Raw genomic sequence first — 25,836 nt, forward strand, 5'->3', positions numbered from 1 at the left:
ATGGGATTTGCCAGTATTTGAGCGCTTTTTGACACATTTCACCTAGGAAATACATATTTATGAAAGCGATTATACATTCATTTTGGTCTTTAAGATACTGATTTTTCAGTTAAAAGACTGAATTATATCAGCTAGAACTTTAAAAACATTAAAAGTAAGCTGAAATTGTACGCATAATTTGATACGTAACACAGTGCAACTCTCATTTAATTCAAATATATATAATGTACATTTATTTCATATAGCACGTTTTGAAAGCATTATTTATACGTTGTGTATTTAATCGCTTTCATAAATATGTATTTCCTAGGTGAAAATGTGTCAAAAAGCGCTCAAATACTGGCAAATCGCATCGACAAAATATCTATAACAAATTCAACTAAAACATACAAATGAATGTAGTATGAAAGTAAAATACCTTTTCAGTATTTAAATCCATCGAATGGTTGCCCCAAAGTCCACACAAATACAAGGAAAAATAAACGCAAATATCAATGTATTGAAGAAATTGTGTTGTTTATCATTTGTTGACCAGAAAATAGTCGTATGTCACTCGTATGTACTCGTATGTTACTCGTATGTACTTGTATGTTACTCGTATGTACTCGTATGTTACTCGTATGTACTCGTATGTACTCGTATGTTACTCGTATGTACTCGTATGTACTCGTGTGGTGTTTTAGTCACGATCCTTTATGCATTATCGTTATCAACATAGTATAATCACTCAAAATCAAAAAACGTGTATTTAATCGGTATTTTGTGCTACCTGAATTTAAAACTGAGTCCATGTAACCGGCCTCAAAATTTAAGTTGAACTGTTGTTTCATACAAAATACGCCACTACTGCTATATAAACAGAGCACCTTAAATTTCTCTGACAAAGGCACCTTTGATGCTTGAGAGAAAAACGCAAATTTGATTGGCTTGATTCCGTATGTACACATACCTTTCGAATCGAATAACAGCGCAAAACATCAATATTATGTTTCACAAACGTCAATATCAAGTTGATGTCGTCATAAAAATCGTCTAGTGAAGATCCGCCTTAAGGAAAGAATTATGCGCGAACTTAATGGACCAGGATGTTTGAGCAGATATCGGGGAATGTGGCATATTCTTAGCAGGGAGGATTTATGATACCGAGGAAAAAAGTTCAAGAGTTGTTAAAAGAATTAGATCCTGAGGGTTGTGAAACAAGACGAGCTCATCGTTTAAGGCGGAGAGTTTATGTAAATCCAGGTCCAAATTTTTATTGGTACTTGGATAGATATGATAAACTGAAACCGTTTGGTTTCCCCATACATGGGTGTATCGATGGTTTTAGTCGTAAAATATTATTGCTGCATTTGACTAAGTCAAACAATAAACCACAAGCGATACTTAAACTTTTCTTAAACTTAGTCATGTCGTGCCATGGCTGCCCTAAAAATTCACGAACTGACCTGGGAACCGAAAATGTCCTTGTTATAGCTGCATAATGTTACTTTACAAATTATGACCAGTCTCATGTGTATGGTACATCTCAACACAATCAAAGAATCGAAGGGTGGTAGTCATACTTTAGAAGAAGCCGAGCAAACTGTTGGATCAACTTTTTTAAAGACTTGATGCATCAGGAAGTTGTTTCATCTGGATTTGAACTGGAAATGGAATGCCTGTGATTTGTTTTTCAAGTCTCATTCAACAAGACTTGAATCATGTAAAAAATCATTGGAATACTCATTATATAAGAAGATCAAGGTTTGACACCATACTAGGAAGGCCAAATGAGTTATATTACCTTCCCGAGAGGCATGATTCAGAAGATTTTCTTCAATCTGTAAGTCTACAACAGTGTGATCAGGTTATACAGAGTATTATCTTGATTAAAACAAAAGCGAGTACGAAGAGTACTTTGTACATGTCATGGACACAGTATAGAAACAAACAGAAAACCCATTATGTTGAAATTTTTTGTGTAGCGCATATCTTATCACGCATGTGATTAGCATAGTGGCAGCCAGTCAATTGCTTTTTTCGCTAATAAGAGCGCTGAGATAGCTAGCCGCAGCCAGTAATTTAATTAATTATACAGCACTAAGTTTCACAATGGAGTGAGACTACTGTTTGTTTGTATACTGTGTCATAGATCAAGCTGGCTTAGAGCTGCCTTAAGAGTGGAGACAAGTCTTGGATCTTAACAATGAATTAATTTACAAAGCAAAAGACCATTGATTTTATACCTGTTTGAGCGGATTGTCTTTTCAAGGTCTGCATTTGATGACAGAATATTGTTAAGTGACTGTTATTACAAAATGAAATTAGCATTTCATTTTACAAAAATTGTTTTTTAATTGTTAAGTTAACATGGTTACTTAACTTCAGTAAACCTAAAGTTTGTGGAATCTTTCTGATAATAACATTGTATATAATTTTCTGTTTGCTATTTCTGAATAACTGTGATGACATCTTATAAAATTTACGATATTTTAAAGTAACAGCCAACGAATTTGCTGTGATTTAAAGCCAACATCAACTCATGTGTTATGTAAATTAAACCATACTCTTATAGTCTGTGTCAATTATACAGTTTCAAATGCTTCTCTTGTTTACAACTTAGTTTTGGAAAATTAAGGAGTTGCAAAAACACCACCCTTACATATTGCTAGCAAAACAAGATGCTGAAAATCACCAGTTTTGCTAATGTGTGCAACAGATATTGTTATGGTACGGCCACAAGCTCCAATAATAGGAAAGCAGATAGTATGATTAGGATTCCTTAATAGACAACATTGATCAAATCTAACAGTTGCTTTTAAAACATCACCATTTAATGACCGATGTTTTTGGCCTGTAAGCCAACCTGAAGGTGTCAGATTTGTCATTATGGAATAAGTGCTTTCATCCACTTCTTCATCATCATCAGCATACTGATTGGTTTTAGCGGGGTTGGTAACAAACCATGCAATTTCCTCTTTGTATCCAGATATGTGTTTATCTTCCAGTGCCATGAAGAAATATTGAAAGTTATCCATGATGGTTTCTTCAAGCATTCTTCTTGAAGTACTATCATCAGAATAATCAGGGCACAGCAGAGAAAATAGGTAATTTGCATCTACATCACAAGTTTCTTTCCTCTTCACCAAAACATTTTTGGCTACTTCTTAATTTTCTTTAACTGCTTGCAGTACACCGGAAACCTTTCGCTCTTAGAGTTAAAGCTGTAAGTGCAAAATCTACAACCTTTCTTAAGCGTCATAAGTCATTTTAGTCGTAATTCTCAAGTGAAGCTAAATTATTTGTCTTCTTTTTGAAGGTTTTGTGAATTTCCAAAGTCATATTACAGAGAAATGGCTCAAATAAGATTTTTGTTTTGAAGAATTTAATCATTTCCATTTGCCAAAATGTTTTAACACTTCGCTCAATCGCGGCTACGGGCTCATGTGAACAGCCCGTAATTAAATATACAGCAGCCAGTCGCACAGCAAAGTGACCCTACAGTATATTCCTATACTGTGATTTAACTCACTCTAAGCATTTACTTCTTGAAATCGTAAATGTGCTCTGTGGGTGTTTTTCCTTCACTGGTACCACTACTTTTCTACATATACACTATAGATGAACATACAATCGTGCCACTTTATTCAAATTTTTCATGCCACACATATCTTATTACGCATGTGATTACCATAGTGGCAGCCAGTCAATTGCCTTTTTTGACGAATAGGAATGATAAAATTCTTAACGGCAGCCAGTAATCAAAATAAATATACAGCAGCCAGTTTCACAAGAAGTGGACCTACTCTATATTCCCTATACCACGACATGCGCAAGGACAAAAGCATCAAAGGGTTCCGACACAAGTGTCTCCTCTGTATATTCTTATTCTATGCCCATACTGTGACATAGATGTCATTAATGTTTCATAATACTGTTTGTTGAAGTAGATCCTGACTCATTTTTCATCTTCGCTCGTTATTTTAATGTGTTTATGTAACAAAACTCACATGGATAAAAAATTAATGTTACAATAAGCCATGAACTATGATCACCTTTTTTTAAACTGATGTGTATGTGATCGCGTTGTTTATATTAAATCTCTCATCCGTTTGTTGAGTTTGTGACATGTAAAGAACTAAAGCATGCATAATTTTGTTCACGTCTTACTTCTAAAACGAAGGTAATTGTAAAAAAATTAAAAGATATTTTAGAACTACATTACCGACATAACAAGTTGGCTAAAGCAGAATCTCGATAAAGTATGACTAAACATGCATGAGAAATCATATCTAAATTGATATATCAACTTTCTAACTATTGACAATAAGCTGCATGGTATAGGAAACAAAACCTGTCCAAAGGTATGGGAGTAGCGAAATAGCGTACTTGTCTATGGAAAAAATGGTAATCTGTAAAAATTTATGTAGGGGGGTAGCATGTCCAATCATGCATCACCTCCCTTCTTTGCCGACACCACTTTTGACTAATCGCTGTGTGTCTAACAAAATGTTGTTAGTTGTATTGAGCAAACCATTCATTTTTAAAGTAAGAACATTTGTAAAATAAGCAAATGTTAAACATAGGAAGAATGTGTTTACACAGAGAAATAAAGCAACCGAATCTATTTTTGTGAAATGTTGATTCATGCAACACAGTGAGCTTTTAAATTTATACTTTTGATCATGTTTGTTTTAACAGTTTTAAGGTTTACTTTCATTGCATACTTTACTGTTGTATCTACAGTGTTTTTATTGATCATAAGTAATTACAATTGCGTGCAGTCGATGTTTGCCACGTATTCATAATTTACAATGATTTATTCAATAACAAAGGTTTTTTATAATATGGACTGCATTGTGCAAGAATATACATGCATGGAATTTTTATTAAAGAAGGGAAAAATCCATTCACAGTTTCGAAAATCGTGTCTTAATCATTGGCATTCAAATCCTGTCTTAGATAGGTTGTTCTTTACTCCTGAGTTAAAACTTGCGAAACTTTATAAGATTTAGCAGTAGTCCTTTGGAATTTGACTAATCTCAATGTTATTATGTACTCTGCATGAGGTTCTTATTTATGTGTTTGTATTTATATAACAATTGTTTTTAGTCAGTGATGTATACTTAGTTATATAACTAGAATGTTTTACATAGAAGTCATTAATGTTTTATAATACTGTTTGTTGAAGGAGATCCTGAATCACTCTTCAATTTCGTTCGCTATTTAAATGTGTTTATGTAACAAAACTTACATGGATAATTGATGTAACAATAAGGTATGAATTATGATCACCATTTTTAAACTGATATGTATGTGGTCTTGTACTAATTCAATTTATTTCAGTAATTTTCAGTATAGTGTGCTACATATATATGTATCAAGACACTTAATTTACAAAGACGAGCATTTTTAAACATTCATCCTTCACCCATACACATTCATTCTTTACCATTACAAAATACACAAGTAATTCAAAATCAAACATTTTATATTAAGAATTATACATTAAAATGATCTAACTGCTAACCAAGCTACAGGAACATTGTATTAAATGGGTAAACAGACAATTTACAAAAGGAATGATATCTGAATCTTGTGGGACATTCACGATGAACTATATACCAACACTGCCACTAAGTTAATTGACATAGGTTGAGGCAATAACTATCAGATAATTTTGTTAGCTGTTTATACACGTCTGATAAGAAGTAAGGGCATTGTTATGTGACTTTGCTTTTACCAATAAATATACTAGCTTCATGTTTAGATATTTGACTCATTCATATTATTTTTTCATGCAAACAAACTTTGTGTTAAGCCCGCCGCACACTGGTGAACTTGCCGCGCGTACTTGTTATTCGTGACAAGTGTGATTGACAAAATTTCCTAGTGTGCGCGGAAGTTTTGAACAACATTTGTCATTCGTGACAGATGAGTCAAATATCAAACGAGTTTGATATTTTTTGTCACGAGTGTCAAAAAATCTTGATGTGCGGAGAGCAAGCAGCAAGTGCGCTGTAAATGACAAAAATGCGCACGCGCGAGATTGAGAAAACAAAATGGCAGACCAAACCTTGGAACATGTGGCGGACGTTATATTAGAGGACTAGCTTGTTGATATTTGGCCTGATTATCCATGTCTATACGATGTAAGATCGTCGGAATTTAAAAATCTAGACGCAAGAGATAAGGCTCTGCAAGAAATTGCAGAAAATCTTGGGCAAACAGGTTGTTATTTCTTAATAATAAATATCGACTTTATAAGTGTTTGTTATATAGTCATTCTCCAATCTTTTAGTTCTTTTATTCAGTTCACGCTGTTGAGCAGAGACTTGTTTGCTGGAAAATATAATAAATAGTCGCAATGGAACTCACACGTCAATTTCTTACTTAGTTGATTATGTCAAGGCTAAAATAAAAGCATTTAGACATGCTTACACACGAGTCAAAAAACCTCCTCCAAGTGGTAGCGCTCGCAAAAATCTTACGAAGCGAGGTAGCTGGTTGCTGGATAAACTGAAGTTCCTGTCTCCTTTCGTGGCAACAAGAGTTCCCATTTCAAATATTGATACGTTAAGCGAAATTCTTGTTTTATTTTGATTTTCAAAGCAATTAATATTTAGCATAACATGTATATATATATATATATATATATATATTTGAAAATTGGTAACCCAGGCATATTATGATAATGATAAGGATTCTCTGGATTTGTTTTAAATTTTTATTGAGCTTTCAACTCGGTGTTTCGAGCCTTCGTCAGAATGTGACAATATATTATTTACAAAGATTTTGTAGGCGTTTGGAGCGTCTGATTGGTTGGTTAGTAGTTGAGTTGATATTATTGGATGGTATAAGATGCGTTGTCATGTTTTCGGGTGTATGGATTACGTTAATGAAATTCGAGTGTTTTATTTTAGTCGTTGTGTTATTAGTTTGTTGTTTTGGTTTTGTCTTTAGTTGTGAATAGATGATGGGGATGTCAATATGTCTGTTAATTGTGTTGTTGTCTTTGCTGTACCATGCCTCTTTGAATTCTCGTGCGTGTTTTGTCTGTGCGCGTCCAAGAAGTTGTGTTTTTGTCCAGTCAAATGTGTGGTTGGTATCGTAGGTATGTTCTGCTGGTAGTGATTTTGGGTCGCGTCGTTTGACGGCATTCTTGTGTTCAGTGAGTCTTGTTTCAATTTTCTTGGATGTTTGTCCTATATACTGTTTGGGGCAATCTTTACATGGTATCATGTAGACCGCGTTGGTTGTGTCGAATGTCGTTGTTCGGTCTTTATGTTTAGTGAAGTATGATTTGAGTTTGTGTGTTGGTTTATGTGCGATGTTTATTTTGAATGGTCGGAGTAATCTTGATGTCATTTCCGATGTTCCGTTTATATATGGTAATGTCACTATTTTTACTGGTTCGTCTGTATCTTCGTTAGGTTTTTCAGTTTGTGGTTTGTTGTGTATTTTGTTCAATACTTTATTGATAAAGTTTCGTGGGTAATTGTTGTTTATGAATGTAGACTATAAGTAGTTGCGTTCATTCTTCTTGGCTTCTTCTGTATTGCAGTGTGTTTTAATCCTGTTAAAGAGAGTTCGTATGCAACTAATTTTGTGTTGTGTTGGGTGATTGCTATTAAAGTTGAGTATATCAACTCAACTACTAACCAACCAATCAGACGCTCCAAACGCCTACAAAATCTTTGTAAATAATATATTGTCACATTCTGACGAAGGCTCGAAGCACCGAGTTGAAAGCTTAATAAAAATTTAAAACAAATCCAGAGAATCCTTATCATTATCATATATATGTATATGCATAAAAGATAAAAGTTTCTCCGGATTTTAAGTGATTTTTATTGAGCTTTCGACTCGTTGCTTCGAGCCTTCATCAGAATGAGGATATTTATTTACACGTGCTTTTAGCTTGGAGACGTTTAGAGCGTCTAATTGGATGAGTGGGTGGATTAATGTGATTGGATGAGGTGAAATGCGTTGCCATGGGTTTTGGTGTATTGTGAATATGATTGGTGTTAATAATATTGTCGAATGTGTGGTTGTTTCCGTGGGTATGTTCTGCCGGTAGTGAGTTCGGATCTCGTCGTTTTATGGCGTTTTTGTGTTCTGTGAGTCTTGTTTCAATTTTCTTAGATGTTTGTCCTATGTATTGCTTTGAACAGTCTTTACATGGTATCATGTAGATCGCGTCAGTTGTATCATGAATTGTTGTTTTGTCTTTATGTTTGGTGAAACATGATTTGAGTTTTTGTGTAGGTTTGTGGGCGACGTTAATATTAAATGGTCTAAGAAGTCTGGCAGTCATTTCTGATGTTCCGTTTATGTATGGTAATGTGACGATTTTTACTGTTTCGTCCGGTTTTTTGTTGCTTTTGTCGGTTTGTGTTTTGTTTTGTATTTTGTATATAGTTTTGTTTATGAAGTTTCTAGGGTAGTTGTTTTTAATAAATGTGGAGTATAAGTAGTTGCGTTCTGTTTTTTTGGCTTCTTCCGTATTACAATGAGTGTTTATCCTGTTGAAAAGTGTTCGAATGCAGCTTATTTTGTGTTGTGTTGGATGATTGCTGTTGAAATCGAGTATTTGGTCTGTGTGGGTGGTTTTGCGGTATACTTGTGTGTTTAGTGTACCGTCATCAGTTCTGGTTAGTACGATGTCGAGGAAGGTAAGTTGTTTGTCGTGTTCTTCGTCTTTAGTAAAGGTAATGTTCTTTGTGGTATTGTTTATGGTGTGTAGGATTTGTTCAGTTTTGTCTTTCTTCACTATGGCAAAGATGTCGTCGACATATCTTTTCCATAGTCTGATGTTTGTGTTGTTTGTGACTGATTGTGTTTCGAGGTGTTGCATGACAGCTTCTGCGAGGAAGGTGGATAGTGGTGATCCCATTGGTGTGCCTGAAATCTTTGCCATAGTCAAGAAAGACAAAACTGAACATCTTTGCCATAGTCAAGAAAGACAAAACTGAACAAATCCTACACACCATAAACAATACCACAAAGAACATTACCTTTACTAAAGACGAAGAACACGACAAACAACTTACCTTCCTCGACATCGTACTAACCAGAACTGATGACAGTACACTAAACACACAAGTATACCGCAAAACCACCCACACAGACCAAATACTCGATTTCAACAGCAATCATCCAACACAACACAAAATAAGCTGCATTCGAACACTTTTCAACAGGATAAACACTCATTGTAATACGGAAGAAGCCAAAAAAACAGAACGCAACTACTTATACTCCACATTTATTAAAAACAACTACCCTAGAAACTTCATAAACAAAACTATATACAAAATACAAAACAAAACACAAACCGACAAAAGCAACAAAAAACCGGACGAAACAGTAAAAATCGTCACATTACCATACATAAACGGAACATCAGAAATGACTGCCAGACTTCTTAGACCATTTAATATTAACGTCGCCCACAAACCTACACAAAAACTCAAATCATGTTTCACCAAACATAAAGACAAAACAACAATTCATGATACAACTGACGCGATCTACATGATACCATGTAAAGACTGTTCAAAGCAATACATAGGACAAACATCTAAGAAAATTGAAACAAGACTCACAGAACACAAAACGCCATAAAACGACGAGATCCGAACTCACTACCGGCAGAACATACCCACGGAAACAACACACATTCGACTGGACAGAAACTAAAGTACTCGGACGCGCACAGACTAAACACGCACGCGAATTTAAAGAAGCTTGGTACAGTGAAGACAACGACACAATAAACAGACATATCGACATACCCATCATATACTCACAACTAAAGAAAAGGACAAAACTACAAACAACACCAAAACTAAAACACTACACTCTAATATTACTAACACCAATCATATTAACAACACACCAAAACCCATGGCAACGCATTTCACCCCATCCAATCACATTAATCCACCCACTAATCCAATTAGATGCTCTAAACGTCTCCAAGCTAAAAAGCACGTGTAAATAAATATCCTCATTCTGATGAAGGCTCGAGGCAACGAGTCGAAAGCGCAATAAAAAATCATTTAAAAATCCGGAGAAACGTTTATCTTTTATGTATTCAATGCCTGGATTACAAATTTTCAAACTTATAAAATCGACATATGGGATAGATATTCTCAGAAGAACAAGAAAATGGGAATTATTCGCACGTAAATCGAGCACTGTTTTATACGGAAAATCATAAATTATAAACTTCCTATATATATATATATATATATATATATATATTAAGAAAGTGCTGCTGCTAGATAATGCTATCTTGCCATGATACAGCTCCGCAAGTGTTAAAATATGTCGTCAGAATTTCACGTTGCATTTTGGCACTATTAGAAGGATTTCTGTCTGTGTTGAATGGATTCATGCATTATTTGTCATGCATATATCTATTCTCCAGGAGCCAGGTGTGACAAGTTGATTGTCATCCCCTACATCTGCAGGTGCTGTATAACATGATTTATTCTTTTCTATCATATAGTTATGCAAGCAACAAGCAGCTAGAATTAGATAGGTAGCCTTGTCAGGACACAATCTTATTGTAGTTAGGAACACACGCCATCTGCTGGCAAGAATCCCAAAAGCATTTTCTACTACCCATCTGGCACGAGACAATCTGTAGTTGAAGGTTCTTTTCTCCTTATTTAAATTCCTGTGAGGGAATGGCTTCGTCATTGTTTTGCTCAATAGGAAAGCATCATCACCCATAATGTGGTAATGTATTTTTGAAGAAAGTCCTGGAATTTCAATCGATAGTGGTAGACCAAGAGTATTTTCAACAACAGCTTTTTGCAAGCTAGACTCGTTATACACGCCAGCATCTCCTGCACGGCCTGCTGCTCCAACATTAACATAGACAAGCTTGTAGTTTGCATCTACTAGAGCTAAAAGCAAAACACTGAAAAAATGCTTGTAGTTGTAAAACTTTTGAACCACTACTATTTGGTTGTTGTATGGCTACGTGTTTCCCATCTAGAGCTCCAATGAAGCCAGGTAAGTTCCATTTTTTTCAAATTGGTCTGCAACAGCCATCGATTCGTCTGCACAAGATGGAGTCTGTAATTGAAGAAAATAAAAGCAATTACATCATTAATTTGCTTATTTTAAACTAATGGATGTTCATTTATTGAATGCTTCTAGGACGATTCCAGTTCACCTTCATGCATAAAAATTGCTGATGAAGTTGATGATCAAAACGATGATGATGATGACGACAGTTTTAATGATCCAGCAACACCAAGCAACACTCTTGAGAACGAGGTTGACTGTCCCATTTCTAGGACTAAACAGCCAACACGTATAAAGCCAAATAGAAAAAGGCAGGCAGACGAAGAATACAAGCTCCTGATTCGTTTGGCAGAAAACATCTCAAGAAAAAGAAGTAGAGAAATGTCTCACAAGCAATGTAATAACCCAGATGAAGCATTTGGTCATTATATCACACAGTCGTTGTCTGAACTTCCGTCAACAATACAATACATCTTCCCCAATAGATGGTGGATTGAGCCGTCCTGTTGTTAATATGTGGTCTTCACCAATCTTTAGAGAGCTTAATTCATGTCAAGACTCATCTGCCTATGTTAACATGAGCTCTTAATGGATGTAAACAGTTATTGTTAATAATACTGCCGATATTTGTTATAAATGCTTAATAGCTTGCCTCCAAACATGTTTCCTTCAACGAGATATACAAAGCATGGCATGTTTCCTCAACAATATTCGAAATTGTACGCTCTCCAATTCTAAACTGGAATGACAGACTACGAAATGTTTCACCTAAAATGGGAAAATAATAAAAACAGTAAGAAAACTGCTTTCTCCGACCAAGTGTTCAATTACTACACGTAATTCTACGTACCTGTTGCAAGAAATCGCAGGGTTACTGCCAGTCGTTTACGATGTTTTAACGCTGTCCTCATTTCGTGTCTTGTTTCACAATGTATGGAAAAACAATCTTCAAAATATCTTCAAATGATTGCCTGTCCAATCTGTGATACTGACGGAACTGTTCAGGATCTTCTACTGCTAGCTCTCTCAATAAATTATCACAGACACCTTGTGTTTTTCTTCTTAAGAGCCACTGTTTCGTCCATATTTTACGATTTGCTGCCTTTAACCTTCTGCGACGTCTTCGTAGCAATAAAAGCAATAGCAGCGCTTTTTCGTCCTCCGAGAAATCGTCGTCGTCCAACAATGAGTTCAACGCGTTCAACAAATCTGCCATTTTGTTTTTTCAATCTCGCGCGTGCGCATTTTTGTCATTTACAGCGCACTTGCTGCTTGCTCTCCGCACACTAGGATTTTTTGACACTCGTGACAAAAAATATCAAACTCGTTTGATATTTGACTCATCTGTCGCGAATGACAAATGCTGTTCAAAACTTCCGCGCACACTAGGAAATTTTGTCGATCACACTTGTCACGAATAACAAGTACGCGCGGAAAGTTCACCAGTGTGCAGCAGGCTTCACTTTGTACATGCCATGATGACATTTAGAATTGCAACAAAGGAACGAATGAATAACAATAAAGCCTTTCTAGTTGCTCGATCACAAAAATCAACTATTTTGTTTCATTATTTCATATACTTCGTGCTTTACTACAATAGAAAGCAGTGAAAGGTTTTACCTAGATACATTAAGGTACATTTTGGTAGTATTATATTTATAAATTTGACCTCAGTTTAATGAAACGTTTATTTACATCTTTCCGAACCTTAAAAGCTCATTTGGACAATGCTTTCTCGTATTAATTTAAGACTAGATACTTAATCAAAGAATTTATGTTTACCATCTTCAAAAGGTTAGGCAAATTGTAATTTGGACGTAGCGTATTAAATATTTTTTAGCTCACACATATTAACGCAAGCGATCACAAATATCAATTTTATCCCTTCAAGCGACCGGTACTAGCAACTTGTCCTTAGTAGGATGTACTGTCTGACTGGTATATAGTCCAATTTGGGTTGAGATAAAACACGCATGTGGGGATAAAACACAGATCTTCTTAAAATTTTACTTCTTTTCATGTGGTTGTGTTTAGCAAAATTATCATGAAAAAGTTTTGCATCGCGTGATTTTGTTTAAATTGTTCCATGTGCCAAATTGAAGGAAAGTAAAACTAAAATGTTTTAAAACATCAATCAAAAATGCTTCGGAAGAATTTATTTTACATGTGAATATATTTAGCATACAAAAAGTGACCCCATGTCTCAAGTTGCATGTTAAATGTAGCGGGTAAAATGAAGTAGAATTGCACTTTCAAAAGTAGATGTTCGTAGAAAAAGTTTATGTTGAATTCTCGGGGATTCTTTATTTCTGTATATGCACTCTTGAATGTGCATTATGTTCTTTTGGAATCAACGTTCTCTGCTGTTAACATTAAAATATATTCTTTCCACTGAAAATTCATGATTTGCGTTTGTTATGCACATAGGCCCGTTCACACGTTGTTGTATCCGATTGTTTCGGTTCCGACTTTAATTTGGTTACTTGCTCAGACGGTTGGAAAATTTTGTTGATTATTTATGTTCGTTGAGATATTTATATTTGTGTTATCCAGAACATTTATCGATGTATCTTTCGTATTTTGTTCTTGTTCACTTGTCTTTTTCAAATCTATGTAATTTGACTAGTCTGTTTTCTTTGATCGTGTTTGATGAAAATAGAACAAGCTCTATTTTCATACGATTTTTAGATGGACATATCAGACTGTAGGAGGCTCACATTTTTTGGGTTCACAGGCTCGGTTTTGTAGGATCCGAAAATTTGTCAGTAAACCATGTAATAAACTAACAGTTGCACCAAATTTAATGGTTTTCAAGTAACAAACAATGACATCGATTTCATTAAAGTTGAAATACATAAATGCTTCTTTCTCTTGTCCTTTTCGATATAATAAACATGCAAGTTAAAGTAATTACTGTAGGAAAAACAGTTTTTTTCATTTAAAATTTACTTAAGACTTTAACTAATGTAGGTGTGATTCGACCTTAAAACTAGTTTGCTTTGTTATTCTTGATAAGCATTTGTTGTTTTCCAGCCAGCATTTCTAGCTATTTCATGATTTCATGTAGTTTGCCTATTTTTTGAGAATAATAATCTCACTAAAAATTTTGAATTTGGTCAAATCGTTTGATTTTTGTAAAAGCGTTAAATTCACTAAAATCGTATATTCTTGTGAAGCATGTCCGTGATAATGAGGAGTCTGAAACTAGCTAATTTTCTGACGTCATCCAAGGAACTCGTGCTACCCGAGCCGTGTATTCAATTGCTATCAAGTCAATGCTGACTGAGGCACAACTTAACGTTAAGATATAAATATCACGCAAAAAACATAAACAATATAGCATTAAGTAGATATGACACATGTCATATTAAGTGACATTCAGTACTTGTTATGGTAATATCGTCGTTCGCAGATACTTGTTATTTTGTTCAGAAATATAAATCCTAATATTTCACACATTTTCCGAGCGTTATTGCAGAATCTCGAATAATTTAACAGGTTATGGGCCCAGGAGCGTTTTAATTTCTGTTTATGACGGCAAATACGGAAAGTATATGAGATATCGCGATTTCTTGAGAATATAACTTACATAAGTGCGAAATATTGAATATGGCGACTTCGGGAAATGACGAAGCATTTACACGGATCGAAAAGTTCAATGGTTAAAACTTTCACCTTTGGAAGTTTGAGATGCAGATGATACTTGAAGAGAAGGATCTCTGGCAAATAGTTATTGGCGATGAGGTAGAACCTAATGGTGAAGGAACTACTGATACTCAACGTGGACAATATCAAAGGCGGGAAAGGAAAGCATTTGCAACAATATGTTTGTCTCTCGGCGATGAACAGCTATCGCTCGTTCGATCAGCGCGTACTGTAAAAGATGCTTGGGCGAAATTAGAAAGTCATTATGAAGTCAAATCTTTGGCCAATAAGTTATTCTTGCGAAAGAAATATTTCACTACAAGTGTGGGTCCTGATGATTCCATGACCGAACATCTCAACAAGATGAAGGATATTGCAAGTCAATTAGAAGCATTGGGTGCGTCTGTTTCTTAGGAAGATCAAGTGGCGACACTCCTTGGTAGTTTACCTGATGCGTACAGTGATTTAATAACAGCATTGGAATCTAGAGCGGATGACTTATCATTAGAATTCGTTACTGCTAGACTTCTTCATGAAGAACAGAAACGTAAAGAATCCAACGAAAGTAAGGATATTGGTGAGAAAGCACTACTATGTCAAAAGTCCAAAAACGACAAAGTAAAGAATACCAAATTCAAAAGAAAAGGTAAATGCCATAACTGCGGGTTACCTGGACATTGGGCTAGAGAATGTTGCAAACCCAAACAAAATCAGCGAAGTGACAATAGAAATAAAAGGGAAGAAGCATCCTACGGAGCCACAGTTCAGAATTCATCATTGTTTACAGATAGCAAAGAATCTGCATGGTACATTGATTCAGGGGCATCATCTCATATGTCATATAATAAGGACATCATGGTCGATTTCATCCCATTTAAATTCCCTGAAAAGGTAAAGCTAGGAGATGACAGAATAGTTCAAGCACTGGGAAAAGGAAATGCACACATTGAGATTAAGTCTAAGAAGAATCATGAACCAAGAAGATTGGTTGACGTTCTATATGTTCCAGATTTAGGAAAAAATCTCTTCTCAGTTAGTGCTACGGCAAAACGAGGATACTCAGTTGAATTTAATCAACACACTTGCTTGATACTTGATGAAAATAGAACTATATCTGGATCAGGAAGAATGATGATTAACCTGTATGTTCTTGATTTTAAAGAAGAACAGGATGATTCGAAGCATGCGAATGTTTCTACAAGTGATACTAGCGAAGAAATATGGTATGGCCATCTAAGCCTGAAGAATTTACGTCTACTTCGATATAAAAAATTGGTTAAAGATTTAATTTTCAATCCGATGATCACTTTGAAGTTTGTGAAGGATGTGCACAAGGAAAGCAGATACGAGCAACCTTTCCTTGAGAACCTGCAACGCGTGCTAAAGATGTATTTGATCTTGTCCATAGCGATGTTTGATGACCGATGGAAGAAACAAGTCTTGCTGGAAATAAATATTTCATAACATTTATTGATGATAAATCAAGGTACACAACAGTCTACTTTATGAAGAGAAAGGATGAAGCTTTTGAGAAAGTTAAAGAGTTTGAAGCAATGGTGACCAATCTCACTAACAAGAAAATTAAAGTACGTCGATCAGATAACGGTGGTGAGTACAGTTGTCACATGTTTGAAAAATATCTAAAGGATAAGGGAATTCAGCATCAATTCAGTGTTCCAAGAACGCCACAACAGAACGGAGTTTCTGAAAGAATGAACAGAACCATTCAAGAAGCTGCACGATCTATGCTGAACAACGCAAAACTACCAAAGAAAATCTGGGCTGAAGCAGTTCATACTGCAATCATCTTAAGAAATCGAAGTCCTACTGTATCCGTGAACGGAGTTACACCTTACGAATGTTTCCATTCAAAGAAACCTGATGTTTCACATCTGAAAATTTTTGGTTGCACAGCTTACATGCACGTTCCTAAGGAAACAAGGAAGAAATGGGACTCCAAAACCAAGAAATGCACATTTGTTCGGTTAGTTGCTAAAGGATACTTACAATAATATGGTTTGGATTATGAAGAAACATTTTCTCCAGTAGCAAAATATACATCAATTCGCTCTCTTTTGGCAATTGCTAATCGGTTAGATTTTGGCGTACACCAAATGGATGTTTCAACGGCATTTCTGAACGGCGAACTTAAAGAGGAAATATACATGAAGCAACCTGAAGGATATGAGAAAAGGGACAAGAACAGAAGGTCTGTAAATTAAACAAAAGCATATATGGCTTGAAGCAATCTTCGAGATGCTGGTTCGATACCATTGATCAGTTCTTAAAGAAATCCGCTTATGTTCAATCCAATTCTGATCCGTGCCTGTACATTAAACGAAATGAGATATTATCATGCTTTTAGCGTTATACGTCGATGATTTGATTCTTGCAAGTAACAACAAGAAAATGCTAGATGAGGAGAAAGGTATTTTAAAGAAACACTTTGAAATGAAAGATCTAGGTGAAATTCATTTCTGTCTTGGCATTCAAATTCAACGAGACAGGGAAAAGAAACAAATGCGATTTCATCAATCAAAGTATTTGACGAATTTATTTAAGAGATTTGGAATTCAAGACTGCAAACCTGTTGCAACCCTCGTTGAGCTCGGAACCAAGTTGTTGAATAATGAAGGAGAGCCAATGAACATAACCAAATATCAAGCATTAATTGGTGCATTAACGTATGCAGTTACAGCGACAAGACCAGACCTGGCACAAGCACTTTCAACAGTTAATAAATTCTGTGCTAACCCTAGCCAAGACCATTGGAATGCTGCCAAACGTATTTTACGTTACATTAAAGGTACGATTAACTACGGCATTTGCTTTGATGGACATAAGGAATCTGAAGTCAAATTGAGTGGATTTGTTCATGCTGATTGGGGATGTGATCCAAATAATCGAAAATCACATTCAGGATACCTATTCATGATTTGTGGTGGATTGGTAAGTTGGGCAAGCAAAAAGCAAAGTATTGTAGCTCTCTCATCTACTGAAGCTGAGTATGTTACAGCATCACAAGCATGTCAAGAAGCAATATGGTTAAGAGGATTATTAGGTGATTTAAACTTCACTCAAAAGAAACCAACTATCATAAAAGAGGATAATCAAAGAGCAATAAGTTTGTCGAAAAATCAGAAATACCATCCAAAAACGAAACACATTGACATAAAATATCATTTCATTCGCGACAAAATACTGAAGAAAGAAATTGCACTTGAGTATTGTACGTCACAACAAATGGTTGCTGATATGTTAACGAAACCATTAGGAAAAAATGTATTTCGACAAATGAGATCTATCATTCTATCATTAAAATTTATGAGATTTATGGAACATAGACATGGGAACTATATTGCTTTTTACAAACTTCCTTTGCACGATTTAGCACGTGAAGACCAGCACACATAACATGCACTGAGCGTAGGAGAGCAATAAAAAGGAAAGATAATGATTATTACTGGGCATTTTTATTAAACATTGAGCACATAGAACGTTTTGTACAAAAGAGGAGTGCCAAAGGAAGGAATGATTTCATTTTGTGGCATTTTGACATGAAAATATTTTTTGTCATTTTTCATATGTTATTATTACAGAAATTATTATGTTATTATTGCCTTGGTAATGGCCTTGGGGCTTCAACTAATTTAATGAAAAACATAACACTAAGCAGTTGGACTACTGACTACTATTTGTTCCATTTACTATAACTCTGGTCAAGGCTACCCATATGTACACACTTGTACCTATTTTTTATGTACCTCGTATATCTGGGGACGATTGCACGAAGCCTGGATAGCATTATTCGTCGGATAGTAAAATTTTCAAACTTGTAGAAAAAGGTGTTTATATTTTCCTTAGGGGAAAGAAATTTTGTAGTCTTAAGCCTAGGCCACGCTATAGTTCATATTGACGAAAATTAGAACGAAAACTCGACGAAAATTTCGTTTTCGTGCATATTAGAAGAGTTGAACTTTTGACCTTTTTAGTCAACGAAAACGCATACTATTGGCTAATAATATCTTGATAATATCAGACTTTGTACTCAAACATGGCGGAGTGGCAAGAGGTTTTGCTAAATCCGATGCGAGAAAAACCAATTTTGTATGATAAAAGTCACCCGGATTATAAGGACTCGAGGAACAAGAAAAGAAATCACTGGCAAGATTTTTTAGATGAATTTAATAAAATTACGGACTTGGCGTGGGATAGTGAGTATTATTGATAGTCCGCCGACACACTTTTTATATCAAATCATGCATTTCCTTTATTTTTTAAACATTTTACAGTTGATACTATTATGAAAAAGTGGGCTAATCTGCGTGATTCATTCATGCAGTACAAAAGGCAGTACGATCTTCGAAGAGCTAGTGGTGCTGCTGCCACTGAAGAGCCGAATTGGAAATGGTGGCGACACTTTGATTGGTATTTGGATTTTAACAGAAAAAGAAGGTTTGCTCTTTGTTTAATATTATTTCAATTTTTTAATTATAAATGAAAGTTTATTTAATTTGTTAACTATAGCACGTCATCTAGTCTACATAGACGAACAGTTGCGCCTTCTCCAGTCAATAATTTGGATGTATTAAATACTCCAACAACCTTTCCTGCGATTACATCAGCTCAGTCATCAAACGAACCATCTACATCATCATCTCTTGTAAACTCACCCAGTTCACCCTCACCCATACCTTCACCATCAGCATCACCATCAATAACAACACCAACTTCAACAGCTCCAACACTTGCACGAAAAACCAAGAAAGCATGCAAGAGGAAAAGCTCCATGGATTATGATGAGATGCTTAAGTCCATAGACCAGCAATTGAATCATGAGGAAGATGATGCCCATTTTTTCTGTATGGGATTGCAACTCGATTAAGGAAGCTATCCCACTATCAAATGAGCATTGCCAAGAGACAAATTGAAGTTGCAGTGTTTAATGCTGAGTATTTTACTCCTAGAGAACCAAGCTACTCTAATTCTTTTTCATCGCAATCAACTTCTCTTCAAGTTTTGCCCCAAACAATGCAACAAAACTTCCTGCCGACCAGCATTGCTCAACCCACAAACAATGATGTACAAAGTGATTATCCTTCAATTAATTTATCTTAAGTATCTGTTGTTAAAGTGATTTTTAAAATATATATATAATAATTCATCATGTGTTAAGACACAAACAAAAAAAGATGGATTTTAAAGGTTCAAGTTTATTTTGACAAAAATTAATTACAAGGAAAAGTGTTCAGCGTTGATTTATGTAAGCCCATTGCCACTCAACTGAACCATGCTCACTAACAAAATACTCCGTAAAGTGTTGACGTACAGAAATTGCTTCAGCTGTGGAATTTTTGCCTGCCAGCCTTACAGCACTTTCCAGCTCTGCATTGGATTGCCTTCGCCAGAATCCATTGCACAGATGCCCATCCGGAGTTATGAAATCTGAAAATCCTGGAGGTGTATAAGATGGATCACCAACAGTTCGTAACATGTTGTGCAAAACACATTTTGCTTTAACTAACAATGCTGCCTTTTCTGGTTCAGCAATTATTGTTCTGAACAATAACCGCCATCGCTGAGCAAGGATGCCTAAAATTTATGAATAGTACTCTATTGTTTCCATAGTTTGTGCTTGTAGTTGTGAAATTCTGATCCACTGTGTTTTGGCTTCTTGATAGATACATGCTTCCCATCGATGCTTACAATTCAATTTGGAACATTCCACCTTTCAAAACTATGGTATACACAAATTTTATACCCATGTCATATTTTATTTTATATAGCATAGTTTGATTGCAATTAGTTAGATTTTAGGTGGGCCACTGGTTTCCCAAATTAACTAAATTAACATTCCACACGTCAAGCACTTACCCTTTGGCAATTTCTTTCCATTCTTCTGGTCCACTTGGAGCCTTCATATACCTTGGTTGAAGATCACTCCATAATGCTTGACACACATTATAAATTATTGTTGAGACAGTAGATCTCCCTAACCTGTAGTGATAGGCAATGGATGCGTGGCTTGCACCTTCTGCGAGATGATGCAGTGTGACTGCAAGCTTTAAATCAGGGCTAATAGACTTTCTAAGATGTTTGTCAACTTTAGTGTTGTGAGGTTTAATTAAATCCAAAATGTAGTCAAAATTTTTCCTCGTCATTCGCAAGTATTTTATGTGTCTATTTTCATTGTTCGGCTCTCGTAATTCTTTAATCAAGTTGTTAAATAGTCCAAGACGATCACGTCGTTTATTAATTGGATGAATCCGGTATCGACGTTTGCTGTTGCTTGTTTTCAACTTTAAAAGCAGTAACTTTTCTTAAGAAGAAGTAATCTTTTTCTTTTAGACATCGCTATTGTTTCTAATCCGTCAAAAATGTCGCTTGCTTATTGGCCAAAAACGTTTTGGCTTTGCAAACATGCTTGAAATTTTTCGTCGTGTCTGGCATGCATTTCGTGCACGAATTTTCGTTTCGTTTTCGTTTTCGTCAATATAGACGATAGTGTGGCCCAGGCTATAGAAGCAACATTATATTTCAATGATTGCTCAGTTCAAATCACATATTATTCTCTTTTAAGAGATTTTGTAAAAGTTCAAAACAGTTTGCCATCTAATGGTCTAATGGATAATACTATTCTGCCTTCTTGTAACTGGTTTTGTTTATTATCATGGAAGTCTTACCTACTTTTTTTCTGCAGGGAGCAACATTATGTCTGTCTTGAGCTCGGACATGAAAACTAATGGTTTTAAGTTGATGAGATTAATTGTTGATGTTGGTGGAGAAGCTTTGAGAATAACATTGAGGAAACAACTCTCAGGTACTGATTTATTTAATGTTTTAAATGATCCCGAAAATGCGCAATTACTTTCAAGTCTAAAGAATAGACAAATCCATCAACATCAATGGGATCAACTGTATCCAGATCCTTCAATATTACCAAATGAAAATAAATTTGACATTACTTTACTTTGTATACTCCTGCGTAATATATGTGGTTTAAAACCACCTCGTGATCCAATATGGACGTCAGTAAATGACCCCAATGATCATTCAACTGAAGCAGATATTACCCGTATCAGGTTATTTCGTAATGATCATTTTGCTCACTTACCTAACACTTCAGTAAGCTTTGCTGAATTTGAAGATTTTTGGGTAAAAATAAGCGAACCATTAGTTCGTTTAGGAATAAGTCAGGAGGAAATAGATAGAATAACGAGTGACTTCTATGGTAATGAAGAATATAAAAGGATTTTGAGAGAATGGGATGAATTAAAGAATGATTTAGAAGTTTTAAAATCAGACCACAAAGAAAGTAAGAATACCTTAAAGGATGTCGGTGCGAATGTTGTGAAAGTGATAGATAAATTAGAATTAGTAGGAGATGATATTAATAGAATCAAAGCTTGTGGACATGGACTTACTTTAGTTTCAGAAGAAGATGTTTTGACAAAAAACCTTGTTAGCTGTAACTTTGAAAGTGAAATTAGGCATCATTATGAAAAATACTTAAATGGAACTCGTGAATGGATTTTTAACGAATTTTTAGCTTGGTTCAAAGGCGATACTTCTCAAAATCGTGCATTTGTTATTTCTGCTGTTGCTGGTATGGGAAAGTCTGTAATTGCAGCTACTTTATGTAAACGTTATCCACGATATTTGACTGCAATTCATTTCTTTCAACACAACAATAGTCGTTACAATAAAGCCAATGTACTTCTTCAATCTTTGGCGATGCAAATTAGTCGTAATTTTCCTGCTTACAAACAACTTCTTGTGAAGAAACTTTCTGGTCAACTCTCTGAGCCTTTGAATAACATGAATGTAGAAGGATTATTTTCTCTTCTTTTCACCGAGTTGTTTTATAATATCTCAGAAGTTCCCAAGCGAATGTTAGTTGTGCTTGATGCTCTTGATGAATGTGGTTATCCAGAAAGAGATGACCTTGCTTATTTGCTTGCTAATCATTTACACAAACTTCCGCCTAGTTTTCGTTTTGTAATTACAACCAGACCTAACGAAGTTGCTTTGAATAAGTTCGAAAAATTAAATCCACTGTTCATTAATTGTAGCGATGATCGCAATTTAAAGGATATTAAATTATTGATTGAAGAAAGAATTGGCTCTACTTACAGCCTTCCTGATGTTAAAAACAGTTTGGCAGAAAAAGCTGACGGACTTATGTTGCTTGCGTCACTTCTTAGCAGCGAAGTCAAAAATCAGGATTTGTTGAAAGGTTCCATACCAAAAGATCTCAGTGAATATTACGAAATTTGCTTAACAAGATTAAGTAAGGAATTAGATTCGTTTGATATCAGTAACGAAAAGTTTCAGTCAATATTAAATGCTCTGGCTGTTGCTAAAGAACCTCTTCCTTGGAAAATGATCGATGACGTTCTTTGTTTGAATTCGAATCGCATATCACTTGGGGTTAGAAAAATTATCTCTTGTCTGTTTGTTAGCAATGAAGAAGGATGTGTTTCGTTTTTTCACAAATCCTTAAATGATTGGTTGTTGAACGATCGAGAACATGATTACTCAGTAAAAACTTCTTTTGGTCATCAACGTGTTTCAGAATTTTGTTTAAAATCTTTGGATAACCTCAAAGCTGAAGGTGTAAACTATGACATCATCAAACATGTGACAGTGAGTTATTCAGTCAAGTATTGGTTGCTTCATTTACTTGCTATATCTGATAATGAATGTATCGTTGAAAATGTTGGTAAATATCTTGTTGATTTAGAAATTTTAGTTGCTTCTGTGTTGGTTGATGCTCGTCGTACTTTTGAAAATTTTTCCTTATTCAACGCACATGATGTGTACTTTCGTATTTCTGAGGACATTCGATTGTTATTTAATGATGTTTATTCTGTAATGACGTACTCTATGCGCTTTGGCAATGAAGTATTTTTTTTGCAAAACGTTGCCAACGACGTCAAAAATCTGTCGTCTCAAGCCATCACAATGCTTCAAACACGTTTCAAAGATTCACCATATCTAGAGTGCAGAGACACGGGTTTTGTGAAGTGTCGATTATTGCGTTTAAATCAAAATTTAATCTCTGTTGATGTTTCACGAAATCACGATTACGTCGTCTGTTGTTATAAAGGATTCATCGTGCAACTTTTTTCATTAAGAACAAACAGATGTTTATGGATAAAAAATATTGCTGGTCAGCTTAAGCAATATAAAGAGAGGAAATTTTGCGTTGTCTTTCATCCATTCAAAAATTTAATTTTTGCTTCCCAGCTTGATAAGATATTAGATATTAATGGTAAAATTTCCTTCAGTCCGTTCTATTGTGATGATTCTACTTCTAAGTTCTTTACCAACAAATGTTTTTCTAAGGATAAGTACACAATGGTCACTAGTTACAAAGATACTTTGACAGTATGGGACGTTGAGAAAGGTGAGAAGAAACGCAGTATTAGATGTAATAATGTGACCTCACTGTGTTTTTCTAATTCTGGAAGATATTTGTGTGTTATTGAGGAAGAAATAGTGGTTCAAATATTTGATGTAGCGAATAATTGTAAATTGATTGTTTATGGCGATCATTTACCTTGTAATGAGGACAGCGAGATTCGTATTTTGTTCACTGTTGGTCTTCATTCTTGGTGTTGTGGCGATCGTATTTTTATGGATGATCATTTCATTGTAAATCCCACTGGTGAGAAACTTCCTGACTTTGATCCTGATTCCCAAACTTCGTTTTTTTCTCTTGATCCTTTCGATGACAACACATCTAACTTTTCCTTTGATAGAGCAGAAAAGTATTATTTCATTTTGTGTAACGACAATGTTCTTTTGTTTGATTACGGATATGACTTTTATCTTTATTCAATACCGCGTGCATGTTTAACTAACAGTTACACTTTTTATAACGAGAAATTTTGCTCAAATGGAAAATTTCTTTATCGGAGCAATGAAGAAAATTCAAGGATAATTATATACAATCTCAACTCATTTGACTTTGTTGTCAAGGAATGTTTTTTTAGTGACATGGTTGCTGTTGAAAATGGAGTTATTTTGCTTACGGCAAAAAATATTCCTGAGCTTTGGAATGATGATTTGACAAAACTTTTTTATAGTTTCGATGAACAAAAAGGTACAAAAAAAATTTTTGAGGTGAGTGATGTATCATTTGCTTGTCAAAAAACTGATTCTTTTGTGTTTTTCAATGTTGAAGACAAACGAAAAGAACTATCAGTGAATTTTGAAAATTATCGAAATGTGCACGTATTTGCATGTAGCTCTAAGTATCAGGTGTTTGCTAAAGTTGAATTTAAGGGTCAGATAATTTACTGTATGTGGCATGAAGACAAGCTTGTTAATGGTTGGGATGACGTAATTCAGGAGGAAATCGCCAATTTATTCGCCCACGACGACATGGAAAATTACATGCATGATGTTACTTGCTGTATAAATTACGCTGCTTATTCACCTTCAGCTGATAATTTATTAGTAAGTTACATGCATAAGTATGTGAAAGTATTTGACGTTAAAAACATACAAATTATTTATACTTTTCCACTTTTTAAGCCAAAGTTTTTCTTTGTTGATGATAGGTATATAATTAGTGATTACTTAAATCTGATTGATTTGAAATATTTTAAGATTGTAAAATTATTTCTCCCGCTTGTGAGTGTGTTTCCAAGAACTTTTTATTACTGTCGTAAACGCAAACTTGCTTTAATTTTTTCTTCTATAAAGGTCCCGGTACAATGCGTAAAAATCATCTTGCCACGAGGATAAATTTGATCTTTGATGATAACATTTCTCACCATTTTGGATAATGACTATATTGTCTTTAAGAAAATCTTGTTCAGTTTCTATGCTTGATACCTATCATTGTTGATATTTCAATTAATGTATGTTTGCGTATGATTTCATGAAACGACTTTTGTCTAATTTTGATTGTTCTGTACAGAGACCGCAGTGTACGATAATATCAACATTTAGAGAGATCATGAATAAAAGCTTAAGTTAATTAAAGATGAAAATTCAATGACAATAAAGACAAACCATAAACACTAATGATTTTGTATCTAAGATAATAGTTTTCCTAGCACAAGAAAATAATTTTATTGATTTTTTCTCATCACACAAACATATAAAATGCAAGCTATTGTTAGTTATTGTACCATTGGTTATATTTTGTTAATATCT

The 25,836-nt window shown here is 34.9% G+C and overlaps 2 protein-coding genes across 2 annotated transcripts; both read left to right on the top strand.

The window, feature by feature from the left end:
- Positions 1-5,165: 5,165 nt before the first annotated feature.
- LOC124452079 lies at positions 5,166-25,247 on the top strand. The gene is made up of 4 exons (XM_047002673.1): positions 5,166-5,257; positions 21,368-21,487; positions 22,217-25,131; positions 25,236-25,247. The coding sequence occupies exons 2-4, from the start codon at positions 21,379-21,381 to the stop codon at positions 25,245-25,247; spliced, it is 3,036 nt and encodes a 1,011-aa protein (XP_046858629.1). The 5' UTR covers positions 5,166-5,257; positions 21,368-21,378.
- LOC124450554 lies at positions 18,666-19,858 on the top strand. Its single transcript, XM_047001210.1, has 3 exons — positions 18,666-18,881; positions 18,960-19,122; positions 19,195-19,858. The coding sequence occupies exons 1-3, from the start codon at positions 18,722-18,724 to the stop codon at positions 19,550-19,552; spliced, it is 681 nt and encodes a 226-aa protein (XP_046857166.1). The 5' UTR covers positions 18,666-18,721; the 3' UTR covers positions 19,553-19,858.
- Positions 25,248-25,836: the final 589 nt, after the last annotated feature.

This window comes from Xenia sp. Carnegie-2017, unplaced genomic scaffold (assembly GCF_021976095.1).
Source record: "Xenia sp. Carnegie-2017 unplaced genomic scaffold, XeniaSp_v1 HiC_scaffold_24, whole genome shotgun sequence".
In the NCBI taxonomy this organism is placed as follows: domain Eukaryota; kingdom Metazoa; phylum Cnidaria; class Anthozoa; order Malacalcyonacea; family Xeniidae; genus Xenia; species Xenia sp. Carnegie-2017.